This window comes from Harmonia axyridis, chromosome 7, assembly GCF_914767665.1.
Source record: "Harmonia axyridis chromosome 7, icHarAxyr1.1, whole genome shotgun sequence".
Taxonomy (NCBI): Eukaryota; Metazoa; Arthropoda; class Insecta; order Coleoptera; family Coccinellidae; genus Harmonia; species Harmonia axyridis.
In genome coordinates, this window is record NC_059507.1 from 34,461,741 (window position 1) to 34,488,092 (window position 26,352).

The 26,352-nt window shown below is 35.2% G+C and overlaps 3 protein-coding genes and 1 long non-coding RNA gene across 8 annotated transcripts in view; 3 read left to right on the forward strand and 1 right to left on the reverse strand.

The window, feature by feature from the left end:
• The first annotated feature begins 152 nt into the window (after nucleotides 1–152).
• Nucleotides 153–3,191, forward strand: LOC123684489 (protein arginine N-methyltransferase 9-like). Of its 4 annotated transcripts, none has more exons than XM_045623775.1 (3): nucleotides 153–1,011; nucleotides 1,069–2,192; nucleotides 2,284–2,441. In XM_045623775.1, exons 1-3 carry the CDS (start codon nucleotides 728–730, stop codon nucleotides 2,298–2,300), a joined length of 1,425 nt encoding a protein of 474 aa, XP_045479731.1. In that variant the 5' UTR covers nucleotides 153–727; the 3' UTR covers nucleotides 2,301–2,441. The 4 variants fall into 4 exon arrangements, with proteins under 4 accessions (XP_045479731.1, XP_045479730.1, XP_045479729.1 ...); XM_045623774.1 differs by adding an exon at nucleotides 2,703–3,191 and having other exon boundaries at nucleotides 154–1,015; nucleotides 1,109–2,623; XM_045623773.1 differs by adding an exon at nucleotides 2,703–3,191 and having other exon boundaries at nucleotides 155–1,015; nucleotides 1,069–2,623.
• A 1,712-nt stretch (nucleotides 3,192–4,903) lies between these two features.
• Nucleotides 4,904–17,245, forward strand: LOC123684274 (polycomb protein Sfmbt). The gene is made up of 9 exons (XM_045623461.1): nucleotides 4,904–5,082; nucleotides 5,336–5,538; nucleotides 5,593–5,836; nucleotides 5,897–6,495; nucleotides 8,334–8,687; nucleotides 10,988–11,702; nucleotides 15,118–15,386; nucleotides 15,439–15,603; nucleotides 16,902–17,245. Exons 1-9 carry the CDS (start codon nucleotides 5,076–5,078, stop codon nucleotides 17,070–17,072), a joined length of 2,727 nt encoding a protein of 908 aa, XP_045479417.1. The 5' UTR covers nucleotides 4,904–5,075; the 3' UTR covers nucleotides 17,073–17,245.
• LOC123684275 lies at nucleotides 5,231–6,896 on the reverse strand. Its single transcript, XR_006748122.1, has 2 exons — nucleotides 6,667–6,896; nucleotides 5,231–5,543 (listed from the first exon to the last, which is right to left on the reverse strand). It is a non-coding gene; the product is annotated as an uncharacterized LOC123684275 (long non-coding RNA).
• A 1,144-nt stretch (nucleotides 17,246–18,389) lies between the features above and the next one.
• LOC123683765 (transcription factor AP-4) overlaps nucleotides 18,390–26,352 on the forward strand; it is a 127,023-nt gene continuing 119,060 nt past the window's right edge. The window contains exon 1 of one of the 2 annotated variants that reach the window (XM_045622650.1): nucleotides 18,390–20,056. In XM_045622650.1, coding sequence (XP_045478606.1) covers nucleotides 19,974–20,056 — 83 coding nt within the window. In that variant the 5' untranslated portion in view covers nucleotides 18,390–19,973. The remainder of the gene's footprint in view (nucleotides 20,057–26,352) is intronic. The other variant, XM_045622651.1, reaches the window with a different exon arrangement.

The following is a 26,352-nucleotide window of genomic DNA, read 5'->3' on the forward strand; positions in this document are numbered from 1 at the left end:
ACTAACGTCCGCGGTTATTCTTGGTTTTGCCCTTGGTTTTAGCCCTTTAAGAATAACCGCGAATAATTAACTTTCGCTTTAACACAATATAGAAACCATATGTGTGTGTTTCTATACTGTAGCTTGAATACAGTGTCAGTTATGCTGTAATCAAAACAAACACAAGCAAATTTTATTTTAACATCATCATTCTGTATTATTGCTACGTTTTAATAAAACGAAGCTTGTATTCAACAGAAGACTGTGAAGGCTTGCATATTTTTGAGTCTGGGATTCATCAAGTCTTATTTCGATCAAATGCAACCTTACTTTTTCAATGACCCAAAGGATGCATTTCGGTTTTTATGTTAAATATGATTTCTAATCTTTGGATAAGCTTCGCTTTTGTGAATGAATTTCAGTAGCTTCACAAAAGGCCAATGCACTCCACTGGGTCAGACCCTCGTTCAGTTCAAGTACCTTCAGCAACTCTATTAATTCAATGCGGGCAGCTAACTTCACACTGTTCTGTCAAATGTAAATATAACCTATCTACATTCAAATTAAAAATTTAAGTTATGAAATTATCCTATTCTAGTTATTATTAGTTCCATGAAAAGGTTTTTCTTCATACAACTTACTTTCCCCAATTTTACTTATATCAGATTCAGAATTCAAACTTAGCAGTTTGATTTGCAATTCAGTTCCATTCAGTTTTTAAAATAACCAGAATAATTTTTGAAAGCAAATGGATACTGATTATAATGTTATCCTATCAAGTGCCAGAAATTTTAAACGACTTGGAGATTTCACTCATGCTGTTGAAAATTACTTTTTATACTTTGAAAATGTTCCTGAAACAATATGGGATGAATGTACCGTGAAAGAATTTATTGATTTAGTTAGTGATATGGATATTTTCCTTAGAGTGGATTCAGTAAAAACTGAAATATGGCGTATATTAGAGAAATCCTTCAAGTTATTTCCAAGTAATTGGAGGATGGCAAATGCTTTGGCCAATGTGTTTATGAAGTAGGTATGTGGTCATGAGTTTGAATTTGAATATAACTCAATTATTTTCTATTTTAGGGAAATCGAGCATGAATTATTTCCCATTCTTACATTCCAGGCATTTCGACTTGCAAAAGATAAAAATCAATCTTGTTTAACAGTGGAAGATAAGTTATTGACAGTTATGTGGGATAAAGTTCCGAGGTGGCATTTCAGAATGTTAAACGGAAAATTACGAAATACTGCATACAAAAAAGTTATATACAAATCCCTAGAAGATGGTTTCAAAAATGCGATAGATATTGGTGCAGGATGTGGTCTGCTGAGTTTATATTTAGGAACTCACAATTCTAATCCAAAGATAACATTATTTGAAGCAAATAAAACACTATATGACCAAGCCATTTTGAATATGAACAAATATTGTCCCAATGTATCTTTAACTAGTATTCAAATTAATTCAAATGATATTGCTTTCACTGAATACAGATCTAATTTATTAGTAACTGAAATATTTGATGTAGCAGTTTTCGGAGAAGGTATTTTAAGAACTTTGTGTCATGCTCTGGATACCTTCATGATCAAGAGTAACTACCGAATCATTCCTGCAAAAGTCAAAATTTTTGTAACAGGAATTGGATGTGATAAATTAAGTAAACAATTCAGGCTTCAGAATGATATGGATATATTACATATGGACGAGACTTTTTATGTTACGAAAGATTTTATCAGTGAACCCTATGATGCTAAATGCATATTGAAAGAGAATTATGAGATTTTAACTGACACTGTTGAAGTGATGGAACTTAACTTTCACGATAAAGATTTCTTGCACTTGATTTTAAATAATTTGTGGAAGACAAAGATACATTTGACTGGTTTGAAGTGCGCATTGATAGATTGTTTGGTTGTGTGGTTTGATCTTCATCTCGATGAAGAAACAATTGTTTCAACCAATCCCTTCCACAGTCAGAATGAACCTTGTTGGGAGCAAGCAATATTCCATTCTACAATTCCTTTGCGAATAGATAAAAATGTACTTTTGCCTTTAGAAGTAAAAATTGTGAACGAACATTTAGATTTTGGATTAAATGTTATACCAAACTTTAACGCTCACTTTATTTTGGATGAATATTCCATTCTAATTTTGAATGATGAAAAATGGACTAGCTATGTAGAATCTCTATCTGAAATAATACCTAGTAAGCGTTCAACAATATTCGATTTCAGTTCTTTCCCATTGATGGGCTTACTGCTAGCGAAAAAAGGACATACAGTTTTTCATGTTTTTAGATACGAGGAGAATCTGAAATTTATCGAATACCTGATTAAAACAAAAGATATTGAACCTACATTATTCAAGTTTGTACAACACAAAGATTATCCATTTTGTGTTTTGGGTCAAAGCGAGATAGATTATGTGTTTTATGAGCCTTGTTGCGCCAATGGGTCATTAAATCCTTCACCTTTGGATAATATTATCTTGGAGAAGTTTGAAGCCAAAAGTTTTTTTACTGGAATCATTGTCCACTTCAAATTGATACATTCTCCTTATATAGATTACTGCAATAGGGTCTCGGCAGAAAATGTAGAACCTTTTGAAGATTTAGCCTCTAAAATGAATGATTTTACGGTAGGTTAACTCTAAAAAAATAAATTAAATTGAAATAAGAATTGTTAGGCCTCATTGATACTACTTACTCATTTTATAGGGTACTGAGCATGTTGATCTATCTCATAGTTTTCCCCATGAAAGCATGACAAATGAACAAAAGTGGGACATGACGCAGGATTCTACCAAAATAGTCCCCATACAAATTCTGAAAGATGGAAAGATAAATGGAATATTGACCTGGTACACTTTGATGGGAATTGGAGGAGTTCAATTCACTACAAACGAAAGCTCCTGCTTCAAATTGAAGGCCTTTCTGTTACCTGAGAGAAATGTTGAAAGTAACGAATTCCTCAATATATACTGTCAGAGTGAAAAAGGAGTTTTTTTGAAAATTGAAATCTGTGAAGAAAAATGGCTTAAAACAAATTTTCAATCATACGATAAATATAGCAGTCCCATTCTGTCATTCTATAACAAATTTTGGAGATCTTATGATCAAGAATTAGAAATGCTGTCCAATTCTATATCATTATATGAATAGTTTTTATCATGTTATAAATAAAAAATACTACATGTTGTTTTGTTATATTTACTCTTTGTACATTGACACCTGTATATTTTTTTATTCTTTAAGTACTTCCCCTCAAAATTTTCCTGAGGGGACAATTTAAAGTTCCGTGGGGTAAAGTATGGGAACATTTTGGAAAGATTAACTTGATGAGAAATTGCTTTGAATTTTGAACATGCGAACTTTTTTTTGCAAAGAAATTTGCGGTACTTTCACTGACTTATACCAGGAAGCTCTTGAAGCTACCACAAGTTGCAAATGTTCGGGGTTGACTGGCCTATATAAGAACAAGAAGTATCAGCCAAGATGTCGTCGACTTCGTTAACAGTATCCACAACCTTTTTTGGGTTTGTATGAATAGGTAGGATTAAAAACTAAAGATCAATTTGGTCGAAGTTCCCGGAAGGCTAACAGAGCCGTAACGACCCCGATTCAGTAATAATAATGTGAAAGAAATATTTCATTTTCATATTTAACTGCAATGGCAAACGCACATTTCACCGATGAAATAATAAAAAAGTTCTTTTATTCAGGGGTTTAATTTTTGCTAACAAGAGGAATTAGTAAATTTGAAGGTGAGAAAAATTAAAAAAAAATCTGTTTTGCAGTTTTATTTGTTGAACTGTATATCCAACAAAAACTGATAAACTTACTGAATTCTTCGTGAAAATGATTTCAAATCCGGGTATTGGAAAGATTGGTTTAGTAAGTTTACCTATTGATTTTTTTTAATTACATGTCTGATTTCAAATAATATTATTTAGTCACGGAAGATAATATACCTAGAGAGGTTTAGATTTTATTTACAAATTAGTTTTTATAGATTTTTTGAATATGATGATTTCAGGTCATGTTATATTGTTTTGATATCAATTGCGATTTATATTCTATCATTATGTGTAAAATAAGATTAGCCCACTCCTTAGGAAAATACACAAGTCATTTATTAAGAGAAACTCTAATGAATTCTTAGACATATATCGTATTGAAATTTTCAATAAATCACTGTAGAATATTTGTTAAAATATTTTCAAAGCGTGGAATTATTTTACACTTGGAGATGAGCAAAACAATTATATTAAAATCATATTGTACAATAATTGTGATTTGTCAATAAATGTCCTTCTCCTTAACACCAGCAGGGTAATGAAAAACAAAATGATTCTAAATGATGAAAACAATCTATTTACAATATATACACAAAATGTTTAAACAATCATTAACAATCTAGTATTCATGATCAGAATCAAATTCTTCATCATCGTTAATGTCAACTGAGGGTCGCAAATCCAAATCTTCATTCAGTAAGGACTCCTCACTGTCGTTTTTCTCAATGTTCGTAGTTGACGCTGGAGTTTTAATTAAGCTTTTCAAATGTAGAAACTCTACTTCATTACGACTGAGTTCCTGATTAATCTTCTTCAAAATTTCAAATAGTTTCTGTTCCATTTTCAGAAGCTTTTCCAATTTTTTCTCATTCGAAGCCATCGCGATATCTCTCACAAAATTATTCACTTACTGCGAGTCTTGAAAAAAACCTATATCAACTATAAAACAAAAATGCCCTGAACTCAAAAACTAACAAAAACATAACCTAACCATATGTTTGCGATTTCTGAAAACAAAGAATAAGGTGTCTTGTCCTCTTCTTTCTCTACTTCACGTCACGATTAACCGCGCTTTTGGGTCACAGAAAAGTCTAGATAACTGTGGAGATTCAAAATGACAACGACTCAACGACTGACAGATGCACTGATTCTATGGTTCAACATTTTGTCCTCAATATTTGCTTGCTTTTGTGCTTGAAGCAAAGTGATAATAATCATAAACGAAAAACTACATTTTTCTTTTAAAATGATATTGATTCCATGAATTTTTAGGCAATAAATACCTCTTAGAAAAATGAATGGTAAAAGAGTTCTCTTTATTATATTATCACATAATTAAATATTTATGCCTTTAACTCTACTCTTAATGGTTTAATAAAACCTTAATTTTCGTAAAAATAAACCACATAGTTTTATTAAGAATCATTATTTCATTCAATACTAAATATATTGAGTATGAATATTGTATTTTTTATATTCAAACAATTAATTTTTATGGTATTCTTTCATAAATGTAGAAATGATTTGAAATAATTTTTTGGTGATTCTTTATAGTTTATACAATGCCCGGTGTATCCGACATGGGCATGGTTTGGATGGGGGCCGGTCAGGCTACTGGAGATGTTCCTCTGGGACTCATGGGTGGTGAACATCAAGATATATTAATGGATCAAGATAATCCTTATTTCACACCTTCCCATCACAGTATGTCCAATCAGTCCTTAGAAGATATGAATATATCCCACACAGCTCATATGGTATGCTAAAAAAGTTTTATGTATGATTCAAAGATTAATTTAACAAAATTTCAGGTCGACGGAATGGATAATTTAGATATGATTCATTATATTGACATAAAGAATGATAGCAATGATTCAAGTTATGCAGATGATGATGGTTCACAACCTGTTTACATTACGACATCAACTCAGACAATGTCAAGTTTTACACGAAAAATTAAGCCTGTTAAACATCCTGGACTTGTACTGAAGACTCCTATTGCTTATCAGAGCGATACTGATCCCTCCGTTATTCCTATTCAAAAGGATGGTATAGGTAAATTATAAGGTCTTATATATATTTTTTATTATTAGTATGTAATTTTTCCTCTTGTAGCTGTTTGTGAAAAGTGTGGTGCCATAGGTGTTAAACATGCATTTTATACTCGGGAAAGGAGGTTTTGTAGTATGGCATGTGCGAGAGGATACAATGGCTTAATCAGTGAACCAATGCCGCAACAACCTCAACAAGTGACACCAAATTCACCAAATGAGAACCAGCAATATGCAAAGTACAAATTTTCTATGCAGCATGAAGACTATTTTTCAGACTGCTATCTTGACCAACAGTTACCTCAAATATTGCAAGCCCCAGATTCTCCTATGGCAGAAGAAAATACCACCATAGTCAGGAGAAAACCTGCCAGGATGGCAAATTCTTACGACTGGGATTCTCAATTGAATGATCAGTATTTCAATGCTGCTCCAGTTACTAGTTTCAAACATGCACCAATGTTTGATATGTGGGAAAATATCATGGTGGGTATGAAAGTAGAAGTGGAGAATACAGATTGCGATAATGCCTCAGATGCCTTTCCTGATTCTTTCTGGGTGGCCACGGTCATTCGGATTGTGGGATATAAAGCGCTTTTGAGGTACGAGGGTTTCGGCTCTAATGACTCCAAAGATTTCTGGGTTTCCTTATGCTCTAACCAGGTAAGATATAGTTTATTATCCATAATGAATCCTTCAGCTAGATTTTGAGGTTCTTGAGTGAACCCGACATTAACTTCACCTAACCTACAAATAGTAATCTAATTTATTTAGAGTTTCACCTTGAACTCAACTATAAATTCCTCTCATAAAAAAAAACATTTTTTCATTTACCATGTTTCCACATTTGGCTCAGGTAAAATATTATAAACATTTAATGGTTTCACAATGGATTAATGCACTCTTGTCTTTTTGATGTTTACACCACCGAGATAACACAAAACTCAATAAAGTTAACATAAAAAGTTCTGTAAATTATATAATTTATCTACTCCTATTGAATTATATATTCATTATTCAACTGCTTTTGAGCAATTGATAGTATCTATTAACAAACATCGTGAGTTATAATAACTACTATAACTCACTATAATAAATCGGAAAATTTGGATCTGTGCTTGTATACTCTGCTTCTATTCGATTGGCCGAAAGGGAACATTCCATTATTGTTATTGAGGGGAGGAATGTCCGAGGAAATGTCACTTTAATAATTTTGACGTTTTCAAATTAAGTTGATATCTAATTATTGTGAATGTTTCGCTGAAAACGATTAATTCAGATAGTGAAGATGAAATATTATATAGGTATACATTTCCAAAACACAAACAGCTAATGTAACCATACAGAATTACTTGCCCGAAAAAAATATAAAAGAGTTTGTAGCAGTAAGGTCATTAAGTCGTCGTTTACAGGGAATGTTTTTTGGTATATTTTAATGCATTTTTATAGGCAACTATTCAGGGTTTTCAATATAATTCTATTTCTGTACTCTGTACTGGATTCGAGCTATCTGAAGCTAGTTCGATTGTGATTGGTGACACTAAGTTTCCATCTCTCGGGATCGAGCACATATGTTTATTTCCCGTTCCTTCTGTCTATATTCTAAGTCTGTATTTTTTTCTTAGTATTTATTGATATAGTCGTAGATAAAGTATAGTATTCAACTTGCGGTAATGGTCATAACTCACTTGATGAATTACTGCACTCGCCCGCGGCCTGTGCTGCAAACTTCATCTACGTGAGTTATGACCTACATTACCGCTCGTTGAATAATATACTATTATTTTGATGAACATATCCAGATCCACGAATAATAATAATAATTCACTTTATTTCTGACCTATGATCAGTAATACTTAGCTGTGTTCAATATATTTCTTTCCTCAGCTAGTGGATGAAAATGTTTCGAATTTTTCCCTGATTCAACCTTGAATATCTTAAAAATGGTGTCTTTTTCTGGAATGAAGAATAATTTCATTATAATAATAATATTTTGTATTGTATGTTGGTGACAATCTTTTATACTCTGAACAAGCCAATAGCTGTATGTCATTATATTCCATTCATTTCATTAAAAATTCCATATAAACTGAAGTGAAATATATTGTTAAAGTTTGCAGTGTATCAAATTATTATTTCATTTTCAAACGGCGCCAGATAGGTAGCGAGAATTCGAACAATTCTGAAGAGCGCCACCTTACAGAACTCTTGTAAGCAGAACACCAAAGCAACAAAATCGAATCAGTACACATGACAGGGATTGTATGCATCTTAGCCGTAACCTAAGAAGATACTTGGAACTCAATTGATGTTTATATATTTTTTTAAATTATTAAACTCTATTATAAATATGAATGTTAATTTAGTTTTAAAGGTTTAAATTATATTTTAAGGTCTTGTTACCAGTAGATTTGTAATGATTAGAGGTCAGAAATAAAAGGAATTATTATTGATAGTGAATTTGGATTATCGCTAACTGCTTTTTTTATGTATATTTCTAGGTTCATCCAGTGGGATGGTGTGCCACAAGGGGCAAACCTTTAATACCTCCGAAAACCATTGAAAACAAATATAGCGATTGGAAGGACTTTTTGAGGAAAAGATTGACTGGTGCAAGAACGCTGCCATCTAATTATACACATAAAGTGACAGAAAGTATGAAGTCTAGGTTTGTTTCTGGAACCAATCTCGAAGTTGTAGATAAAAATCGTATATCTCAGGTCAAAGTAGCAATAATCCATAAAATAGTAGGTAGGAGATTGAATGTTAGATATTATGACATGGCTGCTGATGATCCCGGCTTCTGGGCCCATGAGGATTCATCTTTGTTGCATCCAGTAGGATGGGCTAAGAAGGTTTGTTGATGTTGATTTTTAATATACAGTTGATTGTTATCGTCATTCAGACACGATAGGGTGTCCTATTCATTTACATCCTCATAGATTAAATTTGCAGAAAAATAATTAATATCATTACTTGGTTATCATCCATTGTTATTTATTAAATAAGAAAATATTGGGAATATTGGACACAATTTTATTCTATTGTTTAATTTGTACAACGCCGACGTTTCAAAACAGTTCGTTTCTTTTTCAAGGCTAGTTATGACAAACAGTATTGTACTCTTATTATTTTTATTATTATTTGAACTGGGGTCGTTTTGCTTCGGTAAGCCTTCCGGGAGGTCGTCAACGACGTTTATAAAATTGACAACCTCCTTGGGGGCCTTGGCCGTTACCTCTCTGGTATCCAGGACCGGCTTACCCATGTGAATGGTTCTTAGTCCAGCCAGCTCCGGACACTTGCATAACAAGTGTTCAGCCGTTTCTACTTCCGATCCACAGAGCCTGCAAATCTCGTCTGCTGACTTTCCCATACGGTACAAATGATGTTTGTACCGACAGTGCCCCGTCAGCAGTCCCACCATCACCCGAAGCTCTGCTCGCGACAGCTTCAGGAGCTTTTTGGCGTAGGTAGGTGAAATCTTCACGAATTTCTTTGCCTGAGCAAGTCTAGGAGTGTTAGTCCAGTGGATTGTCCTACTGTTCAACTCCCATAGCTGGACCGCAGCTTTGTATTGGTCTTTTCCTATCCCACAGAAAGGCTCAGGTCCAGCAGGTCTTAACCTTGATGCATTTTTTGCAAGTTCATCCGCTCTTTCATTTCCTTCAACCCCACAGTACGCTTATTAAAATCATTAAGACAATTTTCAAGGAATCAAAATTCTTTCACACCGCAGATGTTGATTATTTGCGGTGATTTTGATTCCTTGAAAATTGTCTTAATGATTTTAATAAGCGTACAATATTGTTTGTCGTAACTAGCCTTGAAAAATAAACGAACTGTTTCGAAACGTCGGCGTTGTTACAAATTAAACAATAGAATAAAATTGTGTCCATTATTCCCAATATTTTCTTATTTAATAATGAAATGATAGTTGATGATGATGATAGTTCATGACAGAATTTGTTTAAGATTTTATATTTATTCATAACACAAATAATGTTCTCACTAGGAATGACTATTATAAATTGTTGTCAAGGGTGTTTTTTTTAGAGCTATAGAACTTTAAATTGCAATAAAACAACGATGGTGTATTCGATTGACATGAATTTTATTTATCCGCAAGATAATCTTGTGGCATTACTTTTTAAATATTATTTCTGGCATATGACCGCCACGGCTGACTCGGATGTAGTCCAATCTGGACTTCCAATTTTCGATGACTTTTTCCAACATTTGTGGCCGTATATCGGCCATAACACGGCGAATGTTGTCTTCCAAATGGTCAAGGGTTTGTAGCTTACCCGCATAGACCAATGACTTTACATAGCCTCACAGAAAGTAGTCTAGTTGGTGTTAAATCACAAGATATTGGAGGCCAATTCACAGGTCCAAAACGTGAAATTAGGCGGTCACCAAACGTGTCTTTCAATAAATCGATTGTGGCACGAGCTGTGTGACATGTTGCGCCGTCTTGTTGGAACCACAGCTCCTGGACATCATGGTTGTTCAATTCAGGAATGAAAAAGTTAGTAATCATGGCTCTATACCGATCACCATTGACTGTAACGTTCTGGCCATCATTGTTTTTGAAGAAGTACGGACCAATGATTCCACCAGTCCATAAAGCGCACCAAATAGTCAGTTTTTCTGGATGTAACGTTTTTTCGACATACACTTGAGGTTGATTAGCTTCACTCCAAATGCGGCAGTTTTGTTTGTTGACGTAGCCATCAACTAGAAGTGCGCTTCATCGCTAAACAAAATAAAATGGACGTAGTGCGCGATACGTATTCCGCACAGAACCATTTTTTTCGAAATAAAATTGCACTATTTGCAAGCGTTGTTCAGGCGTGAGTCTATTCATGATGAATTGCTAAACCAAACTGAGAATAAATCACTTGACAGCTGTTAAATCGGTCGCCAACAGTAATGCCAACTTAAAGTTATATACCCCGAAAAAAAACACCTGTTACATACAGAATATATCTCTAAGAGTATATTTTGTGGTTGTGTCAACGGATACCAGTAAAAAGTCACATGTCTTGAACTTCCTAATTAGTTGAAGTTTCATAAAAATTTAAAAAAAATGAAAACTAGAAATATTCCGCTCAGAATATACAATATGTAACAGTCCCCGAAACATTTTCAGGTCGGACACCACCTTGTGGCCCCCCTCAACTACGTAGAGCGTATCAACCAGGGCGTATTCGAGGATAACGACGCAACGGACGACCTCTTCACCCCCTTCCAGGCGGGTTCGGTGGTCCATCCCTCCACGGTCGGATTCTGCATCGGCATGAAACTGGAAGCCATAGATCCCCTAAACCTATCCTCCATCTGCGTGGCCACCGTGATGAACGTGCTCAGATGCGGCTACATCATGATCCGCATAGACAGCTATGAATCCGATGCCACCGGAGCGGACTGGTTCTGTTACCACATCAAATCGCCCTGTATATTCCCCGCCGGTTTCTGCGACGAGAAAGGCATCCCTCTGACGCCCCCCAAAGGCTATGAGGCTGGAACCTTCGCCTGGAGTCGTTATCTGGCCGAGACGGGGAACGTCCCCGCCACTCAGAGTTTGTTCAACCACTACGTACCCCTCCACGGTTTCGTGACTGGGATGAAGATCGAGGCGGCCGATCTGATGGATCCGAGGCTGGTTTGTATAGCGACCTTGGCCAAGGTCGTGGGCAGGCTGCTCAAGGTGCATTTCGACGGCTGGGAGGAGGAGTACGACCAGTGGTTGGACTGCGAGAGTCCGGACATATATCCGGTGGGTTGGTGTCAGAGCGTGGGGCACAAGTTGGAGGGACCGCCGGTGCCTTTGAAACCTGCGCAGGTCGTGACAAAGTCGAATAAAGGTGGGTTTTTGTTTTTTTTTTCTCATTCATGCATAAAGCAAAACTTTATTGAACTATATTTAGTGGAAAAAGAAGTTCTTCATTGCACTAGTGCAATAAAGTTTTTATTGCACTCATCTGTCATTCTACTTCAACGTGCTGTCATCATGACAAACAAATATTTCAGCCTGAAGGAAATAACGATGTACAGTTACCAAGTACTAGTAAGTTTACAGCAGTAACAAATCAAGAAGTGGATTTAAAAAGTACTTCACCGCGAAATATTCATATTGAAAATTGCACCAATTGTTCATTCACTTTCAACATTGAGGGTAAAAATAAAGTTTGAGTTAAATTGTTCGTAACGTATTAGTTCCTGTTTCAATGCAAATCGATATTAATAATAAATTATTCAAGTTGCGCTTTTCATTTTCCTACACCTAGTGCCGCACCTCAATAAATCATTTTTTGCTTTTTGCATGAACGTAGAAAAAAAGTTGTATGCAACTCGTGCAAAAATTGTGTATTGCACTTGTTGCATAAATAACTATTTTGTGGGGTTGTAGATGGTCCACAGGGTGGAAGAGTTTCGTACTTGTGGGCTCCAAACGCTTTGTTTTCGAGATACGGGGTGTTCCTTGTAGTCCTACTTTCTTGAGTACCAAAACTTATAATTAATTTATTCATCACAACTCAATAACTGGATCTATACAGGGTGTCCCGTAAAGATCACGTCAAACCGAGGGAGAATGTAGATCAGAGGATAACCCACCTGCTATGACAAAATTCCCCTTATAAAAGTTTTATCGTTTTCGAGATATTTTTTTTTTTGGAAAATAATGAATTTTTGCCCCTTTCAATAGTTTTGTCCTTACGGTTGGTACAATTTTACACCTTTTTGGTTTATTTTTTCAGTAAAATATTGCTGAAAAATGATTCGAACGTTTACATTAAAAACATCCTCCGAACATTTTAAAGGGGGGCTATGAGAAATATTTTGAATGGAAATTTTGGTAGTGGATTATTTTGTTCATCAAGTTTAGCCCATCGTAGTGGAACCAAAATGTACTGAGCTACTGCTGCACATTACACCAATAAATTGTCTATTTTATAGTGATTTCAAAAAGGTATCACACAAGTCATTTGTTATTCAAAGAAAAAAGATATGGCTGTTTTTATCGAAATGGGTACGTTTCTGACAAAATCAAGTTCGTCAATTCTGTTGAGAAATCTTCGATGTTGCATTACTTAGTGAACAATGGCAATTATTTACGTGCGGAAATATTACTCGCATAATTATTCACTTCAACGAAATTCAATTTTGCCGGCAAATTTTGCGAAAACATCATGCAGATCCAGATATTTTAAAAAGATCATTTGGAGCGACGAGTCTTTCTGTACCAAGGATGGGTACATGAAGACCTAAATCCTCTGGACTTTTAATATTGGGGCTGCCTCAAAGACGAAGTATACGCAACACCAATACGTGATGAAGCCAAATTGCAGATGTTTTTTCTCAATTCGGCTTCATCACATATGGGTGTTGCGTATACTTTGTCTGGAGGAAAAAGGCGGGCACTGTTCTAGGATGAAAACTTCAAATTGGAATATCTATGCCAAATATAATTTGAATATCTTGTGAAGAGAAGGTGCTATGAGAGGAAATCTTGAAAAAAATCTAATTTAACACCCTGTATCTTGAAAACGAAGCATTTGCGGTCTCATGATTATAAATGATCCAAAGAATCTGTCATTTTCATTTTTACCTCCAATTTAGGAACACCCCTGTATACATATTGATAACATATATTTGTTGTAATATTTCCCTATTGTGATATATTTCCCTTCTTTTTTTCATTGTATCAACCTAAAAAAAAACTACATTCATTAGTTTGTTTTTTGAATCTTTGAAATAGTTTTTACGAAATTAAAAAACAAGTTTTTCTGCAATTCTCTGATTCAGTGAATAATTGCATATTTTACACCGTTATCTTGGAAGTGGTACTAGCAGTAGACAAATACGTGATGAATAGGCTCTTTGACAGTATATAAAAATATACACACCGGCAAAATTAAGGGATGCAGTCCTCAGTTTCTTCGTTTTTTGTTATATATAGGAGTGAATAAAAAAGTGAAAAGCAAATGTTTATTCAAAACAACTGTGAAGTGAATCCTGTATATAACAAAAATACTGAGGAAGTCATCTAAACAGTTATGTCAAGCTAGAAATAAAAAAAAGCAAAAATCGGTCAAAGGATTTAACAAAACATTAGGTACAAACTTCGTTGAGATTTTGTCTGTTCCCCTAATTTTGGGGTGTGTATTATATACTATTTATTTGCATACATCAGACTTTCAAAAGGAATATATGTATTAGGTGTCCCATATTCGTTGTCTAGTGAGGGGATCTCAGAACCTCTTTGAGCTAGAAAAAATGAATGGCACATTTGCGAGCTCGATTTTTGGAATAATTAATTTGGTGAAAATCGCAACCTCATAAATTCAACTGTTTTCAAGCTGTAAGAGAAAATTGGAAAATGGCGTGAAATGAAAATTTTTTTAAACTTCTTTGTTATTGGTGCTATCAATATGAAACAAAAACATCCTACAGGCACTTTTTTCAGTAGAATCCATTAGTGACCACCAAGGTCTCCGGATTTAACATCGGTACATTTTTTCCTTTTGTCACATTTGAAGAAAAACGTTGAATCAATTTGAAATGTTGGCAAAACTAATGGTGGTGAATCTGGAGACTTTGGTGGCCACCGAATATTTTACTTATCTGAAGTTATCCGATTATTATAGATAGGCACTAGGTTGTTTTGAAGAATGAAACTGAAACTTTTGATGTTTTTTATAGTTTGATAAAGAATTTATGTATCATGTATATTTTCGAAAAGGAAAAATAGCGATTTCATTTTTTATGAAAATTATTATGGTTTACATTTAAAAAAAACACAACAAGTTTGTATTATAACTAGATTCTGATTAAAAAAGTGCCTGTGGGATATTTTTGTTTGATGTTGAAAGCATAAATAATAAAAAAGTTATAAGAACATTTCATTTCACGCCATTTTCCAATTTTCTCTTCCAGCTTAAAAACAGATGAATTTATGAGGTTGCCGTTTTCACCAAATTAATTCTCTAAAAAATCAATCCCAAAAATGTGCCATTCATTTATTTTCTAGTTCAAAGTGGCTTTGAGATCCCTCCACTAGAAAACGAATTCATAAATTAATGAATTTTCATTATATAAAAAAGATATGCTCATCTTCAATTCTTCAATAACCTCCAACTTTTTCTACAATGAAATATGTTTGTTATGTAGAGAGTCTGAACAGTGATACCAACTTGAATCGTCCATTCAAACAATGTTATCTTTGCTTATCATGAAACTACATTGGAAATATCATTTTATTGACTCGATTCTCCCCAGGTATCAAAAAGAAAAATCGGAAGAAGAAAACCAAAGATCAATCGAGTTCACCAAAAAGTATTGCCTCATCAGTGAAGAGCGTAAGAACTGAGAGGAGTAATGATCTGTCGATCTCAGGATTAAGGGAGGAACCAGAATTATCTTCTGTTTTTGATGATAACTCCGAACTGGATACAGCCAATGAATCTATAGGGCCCGATCAGAGCCTACCAGCACAATCAGAAGCGTCTCCACCTCCAGAAAGAAAAGTCACATCCTATGTGAAAAACGTATGTGTTTCACCGTTGAAATTTGTAAATTTTTAAGATTTATTGTTTTCAGTCAACGACTACTACCAGTCCGACAACTATTCCTAGACTAATTGACAATTCGGGTGGCAATTGTGATCCAAGTGGCTTAAATCCCAGTGAATGGAACGTTTTCGAGGTAGCTCAATTTTTGAGGGTAAACGATTGTGCCAATTATTGTGATGCATTTAGTAAACAGGTAGGTCTACAAGTGAATTTTTGAAATTATTTTTATGTCGCTTGGAAATTTTCTATCTAGTAACATACAGTATTGACATATAGCGGGTGTTTTTTTTCGAGGGATGTAACTTTAAGTTTGCATTACTGTTCAAGATGGCGACCGATTTAACAGCTGTCAAGTGATTTATTCTCAGTTTGGTTTGGCAATTCATCACGAATAGACTCATGCCTGAACAACGCTTGCAAATAGTGCAATTTTATTTCGAAAATAATGGTTCTGTGCGGAATACGTATCGCGCACCACGTCCATTTTATTTTGTTTAGCGATGAAGCGCACTTCTGGTTGAATGGCTACGTTAACAAACAAAACTGCCGCATTTGGAGTGAAGCTAATCCTCAAGTGTATGTCGAAACACCGTTACATCCAGTAAAACTGACTGTTTGGTGCGCTTTATGGACTGGTGGAATCATTGGGCCGTAATTCTTCAAAAACGATGATGGCCAGAACGTTACAGTCAATGGTGATCGGTATAGAGCCATGATTACTAACTTTTTCATTCCTGAATTGAACAACCATTATGTCCAGGAGCTGTGGTTCCAACAAGACGGCGCAACATGTCACACACAAATCGATTTATTGAAAGACACGTTTGGTGACCGCCTAATTTCGCGTTTTGGACCTGTGAATTGGCCTCCAAGATCTTGTGATTTAACACCGCTAGACTACTTTCTCTGGGGCTATGTAAAGTCATTGGTCTATGCGGATAAGCCACAAACCCTTGACCATTTGGAAGACAACATTCGCCGTGTTTTTGCCGGTATACGGCCACAAATGTTGGAAAAAGTCATCGAAAATTGGACGTCCAGATTGGACTACATCCGAGCCAGCCGTGGCGGTCATATGCCAGGAATCATATTTAAAATGTAATGCCACAAGATTATCTTGCGGATAAATAAAATTCATGTCAATCGAATAATCCATCGTTGTTTTATTGCAATTTAAAGTTCTATAGCTCTAAAAAAATACCCTTTATTTATATGTTCTTACTCCTTTCAAAGGAAATTATTCCAATAAAGTGATGACATTGTGTTGATGTATTATCTCATTCTATATTTTGATGGCATGGTACAGACTAGGTTATTGATTCAAGTATAGTAAAGCAAAAATCTACATGCGAAATTTCGTGAAAAAATAATATAAATACGAATTTAAACAAGCGCCCAAAAACTTCAGAGTTAGTGAATTATTTAACTGTTTTGAATTGAAAACTCTTTACAATAATGTGGTATTTATTATAACTTTTCCTTATGTTGCAGAAAATTGATGGCAAAATGATGCTCAACTTGACAGAGAAAGAAATAATCGAAATAACCGGTGGAAAAGTAGGTCCCTCGTTGAAAATATATGATCTCATTCAGCAACTGAAAATCAAAGTGAACCCATCACAGTCTCGCCAAATGAAAGCAAATATCAAAAAGTTTTTATAGTGCCTAATCTATTCATATTCTATTTATAATTATACAATGTATATATGATGACGATACGTTAGTTCATCTTTGAAATTGTATGTACTTGAATATCGTCAGAATCCTACAGATTGATATAGCTGTCGAAAAGAAGTAATACTGCACCAATATTTGGTAATAAAGTATTGAAAATATTTATATGAATCATTTAAATATAGAAACCATCGGTTTTATCATCAGTTTTTCTTGTTTTTCTTTATTTCTGTTTGTGTTTTTAGTTCTTAATGAAGGATTAATATTTATTTTACAAAAAGAAACCTGAATTTTACCAGTGAAATCGGTAATGAACAGGACCGTTATCAGATCAACAATATATTTTTTCGGCAACCGTCCGGAAAGTGCTCACTTCCCGGACGCTTTTTCTCTGAGAAAGTAGCATTTCCCGGCCTAGTCCGGAAAGTACGTACTTCCCGGACTAGGCCGGAAAAAAATCATAGAATCCATAGCAACCGAGATAACGACTGACAGTTCATATGAAATTAGTTGTCAAAAATTTGCATGTTTTTTTATCGCAATCGCAATAAAATATGGAAAGCAGCAGCGATAGTGTTATTTTACATGGTTGCCGAAAAAATATTGTACGCAACACGCCCGAAAATGGTTTTTTTGGACTCACAGACTTCCAGGACTCGCTTACGCTCGTCCTGGAATTTTGTCTATTCGTCCAAAAAAAACATATTTTCCGGACTTGTTACGTAAATTTTACGTAACAAGTCCGGAAAATATGGTTTTTTTGGACTTGTTACGTAAATTTTACGTAACAAGTCCGGAAAATATGGTTTTTTTGGACGAATAGACAAAATTCCAGGAAGTCTGTGAGTCCAAAAAAACCATTTTCGGGCGTGTTGCGTACAATATTTTTTCGGCAACCATGTAAAATAACACTATCGCTGCTGCTTTCCATATTTTATTGCGATTGCGATAAAAAAACATGCAAATTTTTGACAACTAATTTCATATGAACTGTCAGCCGTTATCTCGGTTGCTATGGATTCTATGATTCTTTTCCGGCCTAGCCCGGGAAGTACGTACTTTCCGGACTAGGCCGGGAAATGCTACTTTCTCAGAGAAGAAGCGTCCGGGAAGTGAGCACTTCCCGGACGGTTGCCGAAAAATTACTATTTTTGATTTATTGAATATATTTTGGGTTAAAAATAAAATATGTTGTATCTAATAAATTATTCAATTGAGCAATTGAGTACCTACATTTGATCAATTTTGTTCTCAATGAATGTACTCTTATTGAATTTCACCCACAATTTGAATATTTATTCTCCATTTTTGCTTGCAGAAGTAAATTATTGATTTTATTTCTGTGAATTAGTGGAGATAAATCATCAAATATATTTTTTTTTATTTATGGACCACTGTAATAATTTCACATTCATTTCCATAAATAAATGAGAAACTTACCTTTGATAAAAGCATATTCTCCAATACTTCACAATGAAGTTTCCTCGTAAGCTGTGTAGAATAAGAATATTTATGGAATCTTGTACAATATGTGATAACCTATTTTCATCATTTATGAAAATATTTATTTGAATAAAGTGAAGCAGAAAAAGAAGCAAGTGGAAGGATATCTCAATTTTTTGGAAGAGATTGATTAAATGTTTGCTGAACACTGTCATATCCTACATTTTTTGCTTTTGATATTCTCATTTTGCCCCTCGAAGGAGAATAACAGGCATTTCATAGTTGTGATAACAAGAAACATAGGACAATGTGGGCAGATTTTTTTTTATTCAACTTGAATGTTGCTCAAAGCAACATGTCATATTTTTTTTAGAATTCGTAACATCTCATTATTTTTAGAGAATTCTCATCACTTTACATTTTACTGATTTGAATGTTGTATCATTTTCGAAATTCATTCCTTGAAGTGCAAACATTTGAATATTTTGTGTTTTCATCAATCCACTAAATTTTTTGAGATACTTTCAATCCATTTTCGTTCCATTGTATATTTGTCTGTCAAAAAACATTTCATTCTCATTCAATAAAACGAAGAATATACAAAAAAACCATCTCCCAAGTATTTCATTTTTAATCATAGGAATCTACCATCACACCCGAAATATTCAACCCAATCAGCTGATATTTAAAGGTAGGTTGAATAATTTTCAATTCAAATATACTGTTTACATGTGAACGTCATTAAAATTTGAAAAATTAATAAAGAGCCTTTCTATGTTTCGACTTCTATCAATTTGACGAATACCAAATCATTTTGCAGTTATAATTCCTAATGATCCTTTATTTCCTTAACTCGAACGATAATAACTCCTTTCCAAGATCACCTGCCAGGTATCTATCGTACGAGATTAGTTCGAGTTCACGATCTGCAAAATTTAGGTGGTAGCGAACACAATTTAGTAGGGAAGGGAAAGTCCTTTCTACGACTTGGGTACGTGCGGCGTTTGGCGGGAAGGACGAATCTTGTGTACGCTCTTTGGGCGGGGCTACACGCCAGCTGGCAGACGATCAGCGCGCCAAACACAATTTTCCTCCGCGTCGAAAATAGTTCCGTCATGTTATCACAAATAACTCTGTGAAATCTGCGATAATTATTCAAACTTCAATTGATTTCAGTTACCATTGCGATAATTATCCATATTTACGCGATAACTTGTCAGAATACGGGATATTTGACAATATACGTTCCACCTAATGTCGGCGTAGGGATATCAGAGTGGCGTCAGCTAGGCCTCAGCTGTTTCCCGCCAAACTCCTCTACCAGAAAACCGCTGTGAGGCGTAGCGTATGTTGCTTGTCTCGCGCTTCGTTTTGATATTAGAAATTAGTGATAAAAGAAAACTTTGAAATTTGTTTTGACAACCATCTGTACTTAGTGCGTTGAAAATGTCTATCTATGCGGGTGAAGATAGAGTGATTTTCGAAGGTAGCGTGGACGTGAAAAAAGATATACTGAGTGATTTGTCCAGGTGAGCAATTTTCGAAATTTTACTTTTACCGCCTAACGTGACTTGTACACATGATTTTGACGTTTACATTAATTTGACTTTTGAACGTCATCCTAAATAATCTCTGGTGTTGCACTAAGTTGTACCTGAACTCGTTTTCTAATTCGAAGTGTGAAGTTACCAAGGCTTGCCAAATATTTGCCGGCAATCTCAGCTGTGTTATGCGTTCGCCATGTTGTGCTGATATCGTGTCGAGGTGTTTTATTTGTTAGCCGGTGTACGATTTGTTTCTTCATCCGCTGGGTTTTAAACTTTGTCGGAAATACTAGAAATTCCTGCGTTGTTACTACACTGGATTTACTACTACGATTCAATTTGTGGAAGTACCTGTGCTTCGAAGAATACCTATAAGGAGTTCATTTTCGAATCGGGAGGTTTCCGATAAGAATTTATCTAATCGGTTCTGTTAATTTTCGCCTTTGATAATGTTGAATTGTGACTTATATCGGTAATCGCATGAATATTTTCGTGATGAAAAATTTAATCATTTATAGTTTTTTCGTGTTTTATACATCGACTCAATGTTTTTAAGGATCTCGGATTCCAACACACTGAATTCGCACCAATGTTTTCGTGATTTAGAAATCTACAGATATGAGTTTTGATATTCACTGCAATTTTCATTTATTTTGATTTTGTTCACATGCATTTTTCGTTTTTTTAGCCATGAATTAATCAAGTAATTGTTTAATTCTTATATTAAGTATGTTTACTCTTTGATTTATATCGGAATGAATAAAAATGGAATTTGTCGAAGGCTATTGAAATTGGAACTAAATTTCTGTTTTTTATTTTTCAAAATCTATGTGGATAAATTTTGTTATTCGTTTCAATATTTTCAAGATAAGCAAATAGTAATCATTTTATAAAGCTAAGCTAAGCGACCGTGTTCTTTTTATTTTTTCACTGCATTTGGGACTCGAAGAATATTCATAGTTTTCTAGCTAATTTTTTGAAAATGTTTCTGTTATTCTGGATGATAATTCAATTTTGTAGGCTCTTTGAATTTTTGAACATTCGAAAGAATTCTCCCGATTATGTTCAAATAATAATCCAATTAGATATTTGCTTTGAATGCATACTAGGTATTAGAAAAAGATAAATTCTGAAACGCTAACTCTATAAATTTGTGCGGGGAATTTCTGAAATATTTCATCATTATCCCAACCGTATTAATATTTTTAATTTTATATTTTAACCCTGTTAATAATTAATAATTTTGATTGAGATGAATAGAAATCTGACTCATGGTTCGTCATTGTACCTAGTCAAGACGAAGTCATTCCTTACCTAAATAAAATTTAATTGTAGATTTTTGGAGAAGATTATCAGTGTTAAATATTGTTTCTTAAATTGCTGATAGTTTTGTATTCATTATTTATTGTATTCTATATGGCGTAAATTGTCCTAGATTTCTGATAATGATAAGGGATGTAGGATATTTCTGGAGATTTAAATTGTTTTATTCATACCTACTTGTTAGCAATTGTTTGTTCCCAGGAAATTAAATCGTTTATTTGGTTGTATTTGTAACTTTAGAGACAATATGTTCTTCGTGTTCATTTAGTTACTTGAATCGTTAGTTATTTCCATGAATTAGGTATATCAAAAGATATTTGAAGGACTATAAAGATTTCTGGTTCTTATATTTTCATATTATGTTCTTTGATTCCGGCATAAAAGCTTAACTAGATTAATACAATAAAAGTGATAAGAACGTATGTAAAAGATGAAAAAAATGATATTTCTCTAAAACTTTTTCCGCAATTGTTACCAAAAATTCAATATTGGTTTTATAGGAACAATGACATTCCGTAGAGGAAATACCTACCTAATGTCCCTTTTGTGAAGTAGGTACCTATACAGATGTTATTGTTAAAAGCCCTCAAAAACGTGAACAGAAACTTCAAGGGGGGTTTAGAACAAACATCTGAGGAATTTGTAGATTTGTGGCTTATTAACTAGATTTCATTTATGCTATGTTATTGGTTTTCTCGTAAAATTTAGTACACATGGCTTGCTTCGAACAGTTTCAGAAAACTGAGTATCCTAACTGTAAAACTCATTTTCTGGAATACAATGCAACGTAAAATCGTGAAACATGTGACGCTATGACGTTGCCGAATCTACACTTCCTCCACATGCGGCAACGTCGCGAATCGACGTCATTTATCGCCGAATATCGACTTTTTCCGCTTTTCTATCGGCATGTATCTTTCGCTCCAGGTGTTAGCCGATGACTGCGAATGAAATTCGTCAAAACCGAGCCCATGGCGCTTTTACAGCCGGCGTATTTGGCTCGATTCGAGTCTCGGCTTAAGTATACACATGCTTCGCATCTAGTATTTAACGACAAGAAATTTACTGTCGAACACTCGGCGAGAACCGCAACGCGTAGCCGTAATGTTTTCTCCTCTTTTCTCTACAATGGATCGTAAATTTTCATCGTTCGATATCGCTGCGGTGTGGCCTCTGGGCGCGAGATTTTACGTGGGCGTTAAAAAGTCGTATGGACAATAGCGGGCTTCCCGTCAAAAAAGTACACGGAAAATAAAAAAAGAGATTTTAGGGAAGAAATAGAGGTTATACTATTAAAACGTCTGAAAATTTCACTAAAAAACCAATTGGGAATCAAGAAATATGGGGAAATTTGACAATACTTCGGTAATTTTTCATAGGTTATGGGCCTTTGACAATCGACGTCAAGTTGCAGGTTGTCGTGCAGATTCAATTTGATTCTGTGCTGAAATCGCTCTATCATTTGTTTCAATTTTTGGAAGAAACTGTTAAATGGCAGTTTAGAATAAACTCAATTCAGTTCTTGTTTTATATCACTTTGAAAATTGAAAGGTTTTTCAATCTTATTTCAATAATGAATTTCAAAATTTTTTCGTTATCATGGAATCACTAAAACTAAAGGGACTATGGATCGGATAGAAAGTGATCATAATTGACGTATTGGTTTGACTTGTTCAATTTCGGAAATTTTTTGTTTGGACTTGGAATATTGATTATCTTTCAATTTTAAGACCAGGACGAATTTCATTTAGAGATGTAACTCCTGTTTTGTTTCTGCCTGACTTTACACTGTTATGTTCAGATTGATTTGCCCTGAAGATGGCCATGTGAATGACCGAAAGCTTGACGTCATTTAATAAAGAACTTAGATTCCAAAGTGATTTTCTGCTCAACGCATAAGGTTTTTTAGTTCAGTTTAGGAAGTCAAAGTAGATACAGAAAATAATAAACATTCACCATACTATAAATTCGATAATTAGGAAAAATATCGTTTTCCAAATATTCAAATTTGCATATTTAATCGGAAATCACTCAAATAAATATATTTCATTGAATATAATATATATTCATAATGATATAGTACAATTACGGATTTGAAAATATATCACAATCCGACAACGTAAACTAACCATGTTGGGGACATGTAAAAATTGCGTATACTCCCTCTATCTATGTTTATTACTCTATAGATTACCCCATTAGGTTTTCACATTTTGATCGATATCAGTTAAAATGTTAAAACCAGAGGAAGCCACAGTATGATAAAATACAATACCCCGTTGCAGTCACAGTTTGATGTATAGGAATTACTGAATTTATTTGCGATTCTTATGAATTCAAGTTTATCGTTTGATTTTCTACACTCGATCGCTATGCAACGCGAAACACGCAATTTGACCCAAGAGAAATGTGCCCAAGCGATAGTATTGCGAGAAGAAGGGTGGACATACACAAGAATTGCAGAAAGGTTTGGAGTTTCCCATACAAGTGTGTCCAGAATGTTGCAGCGATTCAGGGAGACAGGTATGAATGTCCGAAGACCAGGACAGGGTAGACCACGGGTAACAACTGCCATTCAAGAACGTTGAAACTTCAGAGTTTCTTCGTTGAGACAACGGTTTGCAACCGCTCGCCTCCTTCAAAATCATCTTGAGCAAACTCATGGGGTGCAAATTAGCACTCAGACAATAAGAAATCGCCTCAGAGAATAGGATTTAATGCTGATAAGTATATAAGGAACATTCTTGAAGAGCATGTAGTGCCATTTGCCCCATACATTGGTGAAAATTTCATTTTTATGGACGATAATGCCAGACCCCATCGTGCGCGCATCGTTCAGGAGTACCTTGAAGAGGTTGAAGTCTCTCGAATGGAATGGCCAGCAAGAAGTCCAGATCTCAATCCGATTGAGCAGGTTTGGGACAACCTCAATAGAAGGGTGAGAAGTTCAGAAAATCATCCAGCTACTCTTAATGACTTAGGAATCCAACTCAGAGAAATCTGGGAAGGATTAGATCAGAACATTTTAAGATCACTCATTTTGATTATGAACCGTCGTTGCAGAGCTGTAATTAACGCAAGGGGTGGAAATACTAAGTGTTAAATCACTTATCAGCATTCCAGTATTTTGAAAATTGTTAATTTCTCTCCTTTCACATAAGATTCGGTAAAATCCTGAATTTTTCTTCCATTTAATGTGTCTTGTTTTGTTCAAAACCTTCCCGAGAGAACATGAAAAATAAGTTATCAAGTTTTTCGAATGTTTGCCAACCGATCAAACTAGCGCCGAACTCTATCGAAGAAAAAAAATCCAACCGCATCGTTATTAATCTATTCAGCTGGGCCCCCCTCTATAGCCCGCCCAGACGGTGAATCCTTGACCGTTTAACACTCGGCCATAATATATAAAGATGTAAATTGGACGTTACGGTAAAGTTCAGGTAGACGGGCGAATTTTTCATGGACAGCGCACGTTGCAATATGCCTTTCTGGATTACTACGGGCGAAGAGGTGGGCGACGCAGGGGGGAGGGCAGAAGGAAATTACAGGGGGGGATCGAACGGCGTTAATCACGTGTTATTAGGGAGGGCGACAAGGTGAATCCTTTGCTGGTGGAGGGAAAACGACGACGCATCGGATCAAGGATTTCGATTTATCGATATCGTTTTTGGTTTTTTTTTGCGAACGTCGAATATACAGGACGTTCCTACATTGGAGGTGAAGGGTGTTTTTTTTAGAGCTAAAGAACTTTAAATTGCAATAAAACAACGATGGATTATTCGATTGACATGAATTTTATTTATCCGCAAGATAATCTTGTGGCATTACATTTTAAATATGATTTCTGGCATATGACCGCCACGGCTGGCTCGGATGTAGTCCAATCTGGACGTCCAATTTTAGATTACTTTCTCCAACATTTGTGGCCGTATATCGGCAATAACACGGCGAATGTTGTCTTCCAAATGGTCAAGGGTTTGTGGCTTATCCGCATAGACCGATGACTTTACATAGCCCCACAGAAAGTGGTCTAGCGGTGTTAAATCACAAGATCTTGGAGACCAATTCACAGGTCCAAAACGTGAAATTAGGCGGTCACCAAACGTGTCTTCCAATAAATCGATTGTGGCACGAGCTGTGTGACATCTTGCGCCGTCTTGTTGGAACCACAGCTCCTGGACATCATGGTTGTTCAATTCAGGAATGAAAGTAATCATGGCTCTATACCGATCACCATTGCCTGTAACGTTCTGGCCATCATCGTTTTTGAAGAATTACGGACCAATGATTCCACCAGACCATAAAGCAAACCAAACAGTCAATTTTTCTGGATGTAACGGTGTTTCGACATACACTTGAGGATTAGCTTCACTCCAAATGCGGCAGTTTTGTTTGTTGACGTAGCCATTCAACCAGAAGTGCGCTTCATCGCTAAACAAAATAAAATGGACGTAGTGCGCGATACGTATTCCGCACAGAACCATTATTTTCGAAATAAAATTGCACTATTTGCAAGCGTTGTTCAGGCGTGAGTCTATTCATGATGAATTGCCAAACCAAACTGAGAATAAATCACTTGACAGCTGTTAAATCGGTGGCTATCTTGATCAGTAATGCCAACTTAAAGCTATATACCTCGAAAAAAAACACCCTATACTATTGTTCCGAAGATTCATCATTGGAAATAGTAATCCAAAAGGCGACAAATCGACCAGCAAGCATTCTATACATCTACGACAGCAACCCAACAAAACGACCCAAGATTTCGTGACCCTTCCGTCCGATTCCTCGTCAGGTGACACCTCTTAACTACCTGGCCGGCCAGCTGTCGTTCGATACGGTGAAAATGCTGGTCCAGATTTAACAAGATCGGTGCCTTTCTTTTTCTGCCCGGTTCCCGAAGACCGCCTAGAATCACGGTAAAGTAACAGCCGGTACTGAGATATGACGCGATACTT